The following is a 13,165-nucleotide window of genomic DNA, read 5'->3' on the forward strand; positions in this document are numbered from 1 at the left end:
CCCACTTGCGCTAGTTCGCTGCTGGTGTTCTGTCATTTATTATTCATAAAAACACTCACAGTTTATATTTCTATTACTATATAACACTTATATATATATATACAGTCTTTATCCATAAGTTTCCTTCAGTAATAGTAGTTTATTGTCACTGTAGGCATTCAATTTCTTTCAGTAAAATACGTAGCATTCACTTTCTCGTCCTGTATACAAGCATTGAGAGTGAATGTCACTTTCACCTTCACTCTCATAACTCATAGTATTCATACATGCTAGAGTGAAACTTTCACTTTCATTACTCCTAGGGTATATACTCGTATTCTTATAATACTACCCATTTACATTTCTATTTACGTTCTCTATTTTATTTACATTATTTACATTTCTATTTTATTTACACTGTGTTATGCACTGTCACTTGAAGTAATTTATAAAACTATTTTCCACTGTTCACTTATATTTACATTCATTTCTTTCACTTGCTGTTTACACATTATTTACAATTCCACTTGCACTGTTTTACTCAACAGAAAGATCGTAGTCACTCTCTTTCAATTGTCAGCCCTTTACCTCTTTCCACATGAGGTTTAGTAGGGGGTAAAGGTCACAAGGCCCTTTGCATGGGGCTAAAAAGCGGCGGAAGTTAGCAGGAGCAAACAGACATACCTTCACCTTGGAAGATGACAGTGAACTGATAGGGGTGGGCCGGGGTGGCCTACCTAGGGAAATGCATTACTGCCAACGTCAGCCTCTTGATAGCTGCTGATATATAGCAGTGAAGTGATTGGCAGGAAAACTAGACAATACATTATAAATTAGGTAATTCCAGGTGAATGTAAATATCACTTAGACATCTCCCTTCCCTCCTTATATATATTCTTAGTACGAGAATAGATTATACAGCATATTTCAAGGGGAAATAAACAGCGAAAATTAGCGAACGAGTGCACGTGAGGTGTTGTCAGGTGATAATTAGCCAATTCCAGGTGTATGGCACTCTCACTTACCTTATTTCTTTTTGGTATATATTATTTGGTACTGTATAAGAATAGGGCATAGGGCTTATTTCAATGGATGAAATCAGTGGATAATTCCAGGGAAGATTTACTTAGTGTAGCACGGCCGGGCAGGCGAGAGGAGAGGGTATTGGAGGGAAGGTAGGGAGGGAAGTCAAGAACGGGGATAAATGGCTAAATTGTCAACAATGGATGGGAGTACAGATGAGATTAGGAGTGCTGACTAGTGTTGGACATTGGCAGTACTGATAGATGATACAAGCTACCACTTGAAAGCCCGGGCGAATTCAAAATAACACAGAATCGCAAAAGTGACGCCCCGCGGTATGATCCCTTGCTCCCAAGCGTCACAAAAGTGACGCCCCGCAGTTAAGGGGTTAAAGACAACACACAGCTGCATGCACAGCCTCCTGACATCCACCCTTCTGAATCCTATCTTCCTTGTGAGGACAGGGTCCACCTGTTCAGGCTGAGATGTGGGCACCATCCAGCCCTCTTAAGCTACCAGAAGAGGCTGGATGACTCCATTGCTGATGCCTGTCCTGGATGCAACACAGCACCCCATACTATTAAGCACATTATGGAAGACTGCATTGCACACAATCACCTACGCCAGCAACACAACATACACCCTTTGAGAACTCTGTGGGAAAGCCCGGTCTCAGCCATGGCCTTCCTAAGGGACTCGGGGCTGTTCGGCCAGACTGCCTAGGGAACAACTACTACTACTACTACTATCTGTCTATCTATCTATCTATTGCCAGATGCCTTAATCCTGTAAGGGGTGGCCACAAACAAATCAACTCCATGTCACCCTGTCCCCCGCCATTTCATTGCCCTGCTCCCAGCTCACAGCTCCCTCTCTCCTATACCTCTCCACTCCATCCCTCCATCTCATCCTCAGCCTCCCCCTCCCTCTCCCCCCACTCCATCTCGCTCACATACATTCTCCTCGTCGGTCTCTCACTCTCCATCCTCTCCACATGGCCAAACCACCTCAATGTGTTTCTCCTAATGCTTCCTATCACATCCACATTCACACCACAATGCTCCTTCACATCCTCATTTGTCAGTCTGTCTCTCCATGTGACTCCACATGCTTTTCTCAAATAACTCATTTCCATTGCTCTCACACTTGACTTCTGTCCCTCCAACAAGGTTCAAGCTTCACTTCCATATTTTGGAGTTGGTATCACAATACTGTCATGTTGTAACTTTTTCACTTCCATGCTCACTTCCCTGTTTCTTATCACAGCTATCAAGGGACCAGCAACCTTTCTTCCTTGTTGTACCCTTTCAAACACTTCACCCTCTAAACTTCCATCCTCACTCATCACACTACCCAAGTACTTAAACACACTCACATTTTCCATTCGCTTCTCATCCAGCCTCACTGTATATTCACTTCTCTCGAAGACCATAACCTTACTCTTCGCTACATTCCCCTTTAGATTCCGTTTCTTACACACTTTCCCAAATTCATCCTCCAAGCCTTGCATCTCATGATAAATAAAATAATAAATAAATTATTATTATTATTATTATTATCATTATTATTATTACATTATTGTTGTTATTATTATTATTATCATTATTATTATTATTATTATTATTATTATTACATTATTGGTGTTTTTATTATTATATTATTATTGTTATTATTATTATTATTATTTTTTTATTTTTTATTATTATTATTTTTTTTTATAACAGTATTATGATCAGTATTACTTTTGTTGTTGTTAAAGTCTGTGCCAGGCAGTGGGGCACTGATGCAATATTCATTATCCTTCAGCACCAGGAAAAGTATGTACAAGGAACAGGTAGCTGTACAGAACTTTGTTTTTGTTGGTTTGGAGAAGTCCTTTGACGGAGTTATGAGGGAGGTGGAGAAGTGAGCAGTGAGAAAGCTTGGGAAAGAAGAGTGGCAAGTTAGAGTTATAATGGCAATGGATGTGGGTGCTTGCACCTAGGAGAGTGAATGGAGGTATGGGTGATAAATTTTCCATGAATGTTGGTGTGCATCAAGGGTCAGTTTTGAGCCTCTTATTGTTTATCTCGGTGCTTGAAACTTTCACGTTACTTCAAAAATGGACTCCAATGGGAGGTGTTGTAGGGTATGCTAATGGCTTGGTGTTTACTGCAGAGAATAAGAGGGTGGCAAAGGAAAGATTTAGGAGATGGAGAGATGGAATGAGGTACAATACAAGGGTTTCTGAGTAAGGTCATATATAACAAGTGATGATATATAGGGCTGGTGGTGGTACTGTTTAACCTGAAAGAGAGTGACCATGGACAGTTTTCAACATGAGTGTGGGAAGTAACTCTATTTTGGCATTGTTTGTGATCAGTGGGTACATAAGAGATGTTGTGCTGTAGAGGTTGGCTGCAAAATAATGCTGACTTTGTGTTCTATGTGTTGGGAAGAGCAGGCAGAAGCAGAGAGGCAAGAAAGGATTCACCTTGCTGGAGAGTCTTTTGGGTGTATGAAAGAGTTTACTATTTGGAGGATGTATTATGTGCTGGAGATGGGGTTGGAGCTTGCTCAGTAACACGGGTAAGGAGTGGTTGGAAGAAGTTCAGGGAGCTGTTGTTCTCCTGTCATTGAGAGGTCTCTCCCTCCATGCTAAGGGGTTGTTGTGTGCAGCATGTGTTAGGAGTGTAATGCTGTAGGGTAGTGAGACTTCGGCTGTAAAGAAAGAGGATACTGTGGTTGTAGGCTCATATGTAAAGAGATGATAATGATTAGATGGATGTGTACTGCATCCTTGAATGACAGACCAGAGGGGGTTAGGACCGCAAATGAAGAGTTGAGAGGAAGGATGGGACCTGAATGTACAGTATGAGTATTGTGATGAGAGTAGGTAAATTGAGATGGTTTGTTCATGATGGAAGATGACAGCTGGGTGTGGAGGATGAGAATTGTGAATGGCAGACCAAAAAAGACCTGGATGAGGCCATAGAGTGTGACCTCAGGAATAAGGTACTGAACAGAGAGACTGCTAAAGATGAAGCAGCATGGAGAGCTGCCATTAGGTGACCAAGGCCAGTGCATACAAGCATGTGGGAGCCTATATAAACAAGACAAAATTACTGGTAAATTGTTTCAATTAAAGTTCTTTCACTTTATAATTGCTGATAAATTATAATATATTCCTCACTTACAGCAGCTCCAGTTTTATTGTAAAGTTGTGTTGAAATCAGAATTGTTTGTAACTCTTTAGGCTGTCACTCAACAGCTAGAAGCATGATTCACTTATTACGAACAGTATTTTTGTCTGCACACATTGTATACTTTAAGTGGTTCAGTACAGAACCAGGTATATTGAATATTATTCATGTATAACTTTGTGAAGATATGATTTAATAATAATAGTACTGCCATAATTATAACAGTAGCTTTATTCAGTTTGGAATATACTGATAATTTGTGCTGTAATGATAATGTTTTGTGGTAGGTGGGGGCGCTCACCATCCACTCACTCGATGTAGTGCTGCTCTCGGGTGTCTGCCTTTTCCTCTCCATCCTTCTTTCCTTCCATTCTCTTCTGTCTTTCTTTCCTTCATTCTTTCCTTGTCCTGATGCCTACGGGTGACTTTACACTCCCTCTTCTGTCTTTCTTTCGTTCATTCTTTCCTCTTCCTTCTGCCTGTGGGTGACTCTACACTGAGTGACAAGCCAAATGGTTTCCTGTACACCAGGAAAGCATTTACTACACTGGGTGGTAACCATATAACCAGATTTTGGCACCTGGTGGTTTTAGTGGGTAATTATTGCGCTCCAATCGGATTACGCCGGTGAAGGTTTATATCCAAGGGGTGGTTGGGTTGACTGCTCATGTAATACCACTCATGGATGAGTGAGGCTGGTCACTCTCATCTTAAATGTTGGGACCAACTGCCTAGCCCTGGGCTCCTATGCTTCTCATGGGACAATGTAGGATTGGATGATGGATGGATGGATGAATGATAATGTTGCATGCGGTTCATTATTTAAGTACCAGCAGTGCAAGATTCCAACCAAGGATGACCTGAGGCCACAAAGGTATAATTCAACTGGGAGCCTTTCTGTAAGGTTAGGTTAGTTGGTGAGTAGTTATTGTAGGAGTACTTAAATGTTCTAAGACATACTTTTCTTTTCATTACAGGGCTCAGCTACTACATATGAAAGACGTTTTGGTCCTAATGATGTAGAGGGACTTATTACCAATCTGTCTCCTGGCCAGACATATTACTTTGAAATTGAAGGGAGAAACCAGGTTGGGTCAGGACAGATAAGGTCTTTGGAGGTGAAAATGCCTATTGGAGGTATGTATTAAAAGTTGGTTGTTTTATGGCATGTTTTTGTAACAAAGGGACCAAGGGTTTGAGAGTGAATTGTCTGTGCTGAAATTTGGCTTACCCTTAATGACCAGACATGGAAAAGCTTCAGAAAATACAAGACAAAGCTTGACAAACAATAACAGGTTGTGCACAGGTAAAAAGTACAGATCACTTTCACCAAGAAACAAACCTGGCATACTGTCAAACAAGGACCACATGAACATGAGAGGGACACAACTCATTGTTTCTCATAGTGTATTACAGTAAGTTATTTATTTCTGTATTTTTAGAGCCCCCAAGGCCAAGCCCCCAAGTATTCCCAACGGAAGTCTCTCGCACATCCACCACAATCACAATCCGGTTTCGAAAGAACTACTTCTCGGATGAAAATGGGCCAGTGATTGGATACAGCATCATCGTGGCAGAAGATGAGTCCAAATTCTCCCGAGGAGTGGAGATGCCTGCGTGGAGGGATGTGCAAGGATACTCAGTCTGGCCACCATACCAGGTACTGTACAGTAATTCACTGTTTAACTCCTTCAAACAGAACAACTCATAAACCTGACAGCCACAACCTTAACAAAAAATTTCTGGGAGCACCAAGCTGAAGTAGCCAGTTCCCTGTAGTCCTCCAGGTACATATCCAAACAAGCCTTGAGCCAGAACAACAACAACCAGGGGGATGCTGTATCATTTTTGTTTTTGCTGTCACTACATAATTTTAATCATTGTAGGAAAGAGCTTTCAAACTAGAGAAGTTAGATAGAACCTTTATTTAATCAACCCCTTCTCATCTTTAGTAGAATGGCAATGTCTAACACTGGGAAGAATAAGTTGAAAATAGATATCACCAAGAATCAAGGAGTTAAGACGGTTTCAGTATTAAGCTGTTGATGAATTGGCATCTTTTCTTTACTTCAGGTTGCCTTTGATTCATCATAAAAGTGTTTTGAAATCAGAAATATTGGGATTTTGAGTAAGTCATTGTATTTCAAGTATGGAGAGTTGGGTCGATAAACTAAGAAAAACCTCATTAGAGACTCGTTTTGGTTGGGTCACTGAAACAGGAAGACCCTCTCTTGCCAGTAGTGGTATGATGAAGTCCACTCCTTGTGCCTGTTGCAGGTCAAGACTGTCTTTTGTATACGTTACTGTCAGTCATGCCTAGTTCAAAAAAGCATGCAGGGTGGTAAAGAATGTGTGAAGGTGGGAAGAAAAACCTTCAGTCAGGGAGGGCAGTAGAGTGGTACTATACATTCCTTATCAGTAAACAGGGTTTTACACTAAAACCTGTCAGTTTCTTGGCTACATGCTATGAATACTGCCTATGGGAGGAGTTCACACAGCCTTAACACTCACGATGAAAACTTCCTTGAAGACCACACTAGAAGATAGGAGGCTTCTTCTTAACCCCTTAACCACGGGACGTCACTTTCATGATGCTCGGGAGCAAGGGATCATACCGCGGGGCGTCACTTTTGTGATTCTGTGTTATTTTGAATTCACCCTGGCTTTCAAGTGGTGGCTTGTATCATCTATCAGTACTACCAGTGTCCAGCTATACTCAGTTCTGCTAATGTCACCTGTACTCCCATCCATTGTTGACAATTTAGCCATTTTTCTCCTGTCCTTGACTCCTCTCCTTATCCCCTCTCCATTACCCTCTCCTCCCGCCTGACCAGCTGCACTGCGTTACACAAATCCTGGATGGATTTTTCCATTCATTTTATCCATTGAAATGTTCCCTTTGCCCTATTCTTATACAAAATAATATATAAAAGAAAGAGCAAAGGTAATTGATACTGCCATACATCTGGAATGGGCTAAATATCACCTGGCAACACCTCACGTGCACTTGTTCGCTAATTTTCCCTGTCTATTTCCCCTTGAAATATGCCATATGACCTGTTCTCATAATAAAAATATATATAAGAAAGGAAGGGAGAAGCTTAAGTGATATTTACATTCACCTGGAACTACTTAACTTATTATGTATTGTCTAGATTTCCTGCCAATCATTTCATAGTGTATATATTAGCAGCTGTCACCACGCTGTCATTGTCAACCCTTCACTGCCCCTGGGCCACAGTATTCAGTTTAATGTCGTCTTTCAAAGTGAAACCACATCGGATTCGCACCTGTCCAATTCCGCCGCTTTTTAGCCCCATGCAAAGGGCCCTGTGACCTTTACCCCTACTAGACCTCGTGTGGGAAGGGGTAAAGGGCTAAGTGACTGCTGTGGAACATGAACTGGCTGTTATATCAATGATAATTATTGACAGTGACTCCGATCTTTCTGGTGACTCTAAAACAGTGCAAGTGGAAATGTAAATAATGTGTAAATAATGTGTAAACAACAAGTGAAAGGAATGAATGTAAATATAACTGAACAGTGGAAAATAGTTTTATAAGTTACTGCAAGTGACAGTGCATAACATAGTGTAAATAAAATAGAAATGTTTTCATTCATTCATTCATTGCCAGACGCCATGTATCCCAGACGGGGTGGCCAACGGCTTAGTGTTAATTGTTTTACAGGGAGGGGCACTAATCCTCCACCAATCTCACTTGACACGTAGGGAGAACATTATGCTAACAGCATCTGGTGTTCCCAGACGGTCACCCATCCAAGTACTAACCAGACCCAACGTTGCTTAACCTCGCTGATCAAACAGGAAGCGGTGTACTCAACGTGGTATAAATAATGTAAATAAAATAGAGAATGTAAATAGAAATGTAAAAAAGTAGTAATATAAGAATACAAGTATAAATACTAGGAGTAATGAAAGTTAAAGTTTCGCTCTAGCTTGTATAAATACTGGGAGTAATGAAAGTGAAAGTGACAGCTTCACTCTCTACGCTAGTTTACAGAACGAGAAAGTGAATGCCTGGAGTGAAAATAAACTACTAGTACTGAAAGAAACTTATAGATAAATATTGTAGATATAAGCAAGTGTAATAAAGCACTAGGAATATAAAGTGTGAGTGTGTTTATAAATAATAAATGACAGCTCTGCCTCAGAATACCATCGGGGAACCAGCACGGGAGGAAAGCTCGTATGCGCTCATAATTTACATTGCTTTCACAGTGTTTTTTTTTTTTTGGAATATGGATTCCAAACTACTTGAAATTCATAGAATAGTGTTTGTAGTTATAATATCAGGCAGTGGTAGCCATATTACGGGGTATCAGGAAGTGTAAAGTGGAGACTTCGTTACCCAACTTCAGAAGTCTCCACAAGTCCTATGGTAGAAGACGAAGGCTCAACAAACATCCCAGGAGAAATCTGAAGGTATGTGCCGTACGCTTATATAATTATAATATTCTAGGACTAATAACTGATTTTTGGCAAATATTTTTAAAAAGTCAGTTGGAGCGCGAATATCCCTGCAGGACACGCACGGCACACTCCCAACAACCCCGTGGTTAAGGGGTTAAGGGAAAATCTTAGAAGTTGAAGAAACCTGATAAGGGAAAGAATCACACCTTAATAATATCAATTTGAGGCAGGAGAACCAGAGAACTCATGGGCTCCAAAAAATGCTTTATTACAGAATATTACAGAGAAAGCAAATAAACTACTGTAGTTCAAAGGACAACTACACTCAATCCTCGTAAATCGCGTGTTCTTAAATCACGGATTTGTAAATCACGGCTAGGTGGCTGTCAGACTGCCGGCAACCTTAAATCACTGTTAAGTCACGAAAATCGCGGACCTAGGCACCCAAGTGGGCCTTTTCCAAGGAGAATCGTAAACCGTGGCATTCAAACTGAAAATCGCGACCCAGCAACCAATCACCGCCTGTCCCTGGTGGCATATGTGCATACTAATGCCGCCATGTTGTTGTTGTTCTTGTCCCGCCAGTTCGCACACTACAGACCGTCGCCGTGGAGTACGAGAGTTACCTGCCTTTCTTGTGCAACTTCCCTCCGCCTCCTACCTGCCATGGCCCCTCCCGACCCCCCAATAAGCAATATGGCATCAAGAAGCTGCCATAGTTGTTGTACAGTCAACGTTTGGAGCTCATTCGTCGTGTTGAGAGGGGAGAGAAGTTTTCAAAGCTGGTGAAAGAGTTTGGGAAGAACAAGTGCTGAGAGGTTCTAAGTTCTTCCCAACACCACCCCACTCCATTCACTTAAGCAATTTTGTCATAGGATTAAGGTGAGATCCCTTAATACATGCACTGAATATTCCTAAATTTGTATGATTTTGTTTGATGGTGCCTAGGTAGGTGTGGGTAGGGTGCTGTGGGGGCGAGTTGGCCAAAGTCCAGACCCAAAATAATTTTTCACATAAGAGTTATTATTCATAAATCACGGAATTCATAAATCACGGCAGTGGTCCAAACCCAAATTGCTGTGATTTGCGAGGATTGACTGTACTGCTGAAAATTACTCTTATAAAGGAGAACTGATAGAAAATATCTTTTTATTAAATGCAATTCATATAGAGGTAGTTAGCCTGACTTGGGCTGAGCATGGCAGATGGGTTGTTCAAAGAAAAAACAGCTGCTAGTAATACAGTAAAACAAACCAAGCAAAATTTTGTGTGATGTAACTTCCTGAGATGAGATAACAAACCCATTTCCTTGGCAAATGGGTGATATGAAACCAGTAATGGACAGACCCTGCTGGTACACAAGTGGAGACAGAGGTATTTGGCGGCAGATAAAACTTTGAAAATGTGTTGGTGGAGTCCAGTGATCTTGAGTAACCAAACCCTTTGTGGAGTAACTATCCAGAAAGAACATTAAAGATGCTGCCTTCCTAATATCTTGCACCTTGGGAGCAAAAATTGAGGTCTGCCAGTTCAGAGCAGTAGAAAAATGCCTTTGAGAATCTGCTTATACCCATAAAGTATAACTGTCTTTAGACTAGATAAACATAATTGTGAAGTGCCTTTGTATCTTATCATTTATAAAGGCTCCAACATGCTGGCATGCATCGGCCTTGGTCACTTAATGACGGCTCTCCATCCTGACCAGTCTATGGCTGCCTCCCTGTTCAATCTCTTATCCCTGAAGTCACACTCATGACTTCGTCCCAGGTCTTTTTCGGTCTACCTCTCGCAACTGATATTTTGCACTCCTTCCACACCCGTTGTCATCCTCCATCTTCCCAGTACGCATAGACCATCTCAGTCTTTGCCTCCTCATCATAGCAGCAGTACATTCCAGTTCCATCTTTCCCATCAGTCGTCAATTACAATCCAAGCCCCCCCCCCCCCAGGCCTTGAATTCAAGGACATACTACACATCCATCTAATCATTGTCCTTTCTATATGCTTGAGCCTACAAATATCCTCTTCCTTACTGCCCAGGCCTCATTACCATACAGCATTACACTCCTAACACATGCCACATACAAGGATCCCTTAGCATGGAGAGAGAACCTTCTCAGTGTCAGGATAGGCAACAGCTCCCTGAACTTCCTCCAACCACTACCGTCAGCACATAACACATCCTCCATATAACAAAACTCCTTCACACATTCAAGAAACTCTTCAGTAAGATCAATGAGTGACATGATTGTGAAATGCCTTAGTGCATATTGAGTATATTAATTGTGAAGTACCTTAAGTGTACATAAAGAATGATGACCTGCTGTTGACAAGAGGTCCTAAAGAGTCCAACTCATTCTTCCCGAATAATCGGTGAGAAAATGTTAACAATGGAGAGACCATTGACACACTAAGAGATTTGAATCTGGTCATAAAATGTAGCTCCAAGACCATAGCTGTAGGGGCTTTAAGGAAAAGAGCCTTATGTAACATCAACAATCCCTGAGGCAACAAAAACTGGAAAGGGATCTGATGTAAGCAAATCAGCATTCTGCATGGACCACTAGTGGGAAGATATCGGTGGAGAAGAGTGCAGGTTAAAGATTTCTCATTGCAGGTTGACAGTTCAATTTGGGATGGAAACTTGCATTTGTAGAAGAAATAAACCTTGAGAGCAGTGTGATGAGTAAAGACAGATCCCATTTTAAGCTTGCAGACAATGAACTGTAGAGTCAAATAGTCCTGTAATAACTGAGGTCAGATTGGAGAGAAATTTCTGAATTGAGTAAACTCAGCAACAGCCTTCCAACAGGAGTTATAAAGAAAATTAGAGGAAGGTTGCAAGCCCTGGAGTAAAATATCTGTCACTCTGTAGGAGAAGGACAGTGAGTAGATATTATGTAAAAAGTCCAGGTGATATCACTGACAAACAAGATCTAGAATTAGTGTGGTAGAAGTGAGATGGGATGGGGGACACCTGAGTTGTGGGTCTGTACACCAGGTTTGAGCTGGACAAAATGTGTGATCATAATAATGATCCCCAAAACTCCATAGGTTATTTACAACTCTTGAGGAAGGTCTTGTTGTTTAGGAGAGGGGAAAGTAAACAGAGTTCTTGGTATATCAGTTGACCGTAAATGCATTTGGACCTGTGGCAAACATCTTTTCTATGAGAGACAGAAATAACTTAACACTGGCACTGAGATGATGTGAAGAAGTCTGCTTACGTAAAGATGGGGGGGAAAAAAAAAGTGAGCAGACAGGAAGTCAGAGTGAAGAGCAAGAAAACCAATAAACATCTAACTCATCAGAAATGTGAGGAAAGAGCAACAAAAGAGGCACCAAGGTGAATGCTACTGTTTGCTTGCTAAAGATAACAGCAGAAACGAAAGACAGTCATGATTCACTACTAGCATACAAAGTGGCTTTGTCTACCATCTTCAACAGCATATATTTTTTTCTTTTTGAGTGTCTAACTGAAGATGCTCTTTATCGTAATTTCTCATCTGCGTAAGCTTGTTGTGTGGGACCAAATCTTTGCCTGGCATAGGATCAGTATTTTGTAGCACTCTGCTTCAACATAGCTAGTTAGTGCTTTTATTTGATATACAGTAATAACATTTCTGATCAAGCTCCTTAATGTTCCACAGGTAACTGAACCATACTACCCCTTCAACACAACTTCCTTAGAAGACTATGTCATCGGTAGTGAAAAGAACTGTGAATTTAAGATAGGGTACTGCAATGGACCACTGAGGCCGGGAACAACTTACAGAGTCAAGATTCGTGCTTACACAGCCAGGAACAAGTTTGCTGATACTTATTTCAGTGATGTTATCACTACTGGTAAGTTTTACTTTGAGGTACTGATGAGAAACCTACATGTAGTGGTGCTGTGTACCCTGGGTGGAGCAAAGCAGCTGTAGTGTCCACCCAGGAGCCAGACCTCCTTGTTTTTCCCTGCACCTTGCTGTGGAGAAGGACACTAGTCCAACCCTGGTGAGATACTGTATATGACAAAGGGGGTGCCAGTTCACTATGTGGTGTCTGTACAGTAACATACCTGTAGGACAGCCTCACAGAGGTGGTTGCTTACCTGTGGTCAACAGGTCTACTTGGCCAAAGAGACAAGAGGTAAGTAGCAGCAGCTCACATCTTCATACCTTTAGACTTAAGAGGTGGAGCCAGGATTCTAGGGGCTTGAATGCTGTGTCATTGGGTGTCTGGCCCATTTCACTGGACATGCCATTTATATATATCTCATTTTTGTATTTTGTTTTTTGTTTTAGTGATCTTTTTGGACATCATTCTTAGGTGAGAACTAGGTTTGGATGATGACGATAATGATGATGACGAAGATACCATTGTTTCCTGGATCTGTGTGAATAGCTGAATGCTTGGTGGTTTAGTAGGTTAAGATGCTCCAGTTGTAGCCTTTACAGATCTTGAGTCAGAATGGTGGGTGGGATAAATTACTCAGGCATTGCTGCTCAGAGATGAACAACAGGTCACCTTCACCTTAAGTGTCGGGGCTAAATAGTCTAGCCC

The 13,165-nt window shown here is 41.3% G+C and overlaps 1 protein-coding gene and 1 pseudogene across 1 annotated transcript in view; one reads left to right on the forward strand and one right to left on the reverse strand.

Annotated features, from left to right (window-relative positions):
* Nucleotides 1-13,165, forward strand: part of Ptp10D (Protein tyrosine phosphatase 10D) — a 159,455-nt gene that overhangs the window by 107,623 nt on the left and 38,667 nt on the right. Inside the window, exons 20-22 of the mRNA XM_080266339.1 lie at nt 5,162-5,321; nt 5,627-5,844; nt 12,268-12,463. Coding sequence (XP_080122465.1) covers nt 5,162-5,321; nt 5,627-5,844; nt 12,268-12,463 — 574 coding nt within the window. The remainder of the gene's footprint in view (nt 1-5,161; nt 5,322-5,626; nt 5,845-12,267; nt 12,464-13,165) is intronic.
* LOC145392022 (5S ribosomal RNA) lies at nt 7,927-8,045 on the reverse strand (annotated as a pseudogene).

Source organism: Coenobita brevimanus, chromosome 20, assembly GCF_032717465.1.
Source record: "Coenobita brevimanus isolate Jiangsu-jjx chromosome 20, ASM3271746v2, whole genome shotgun sequence".
In the NCBI taxonomy this organism is placed as follows: Eukaryota; Metazoa; Arthropoda; class Malacostraca; order Decapoda; family Coenobitidae; genus Coenobita; species Coenobita brevimanus.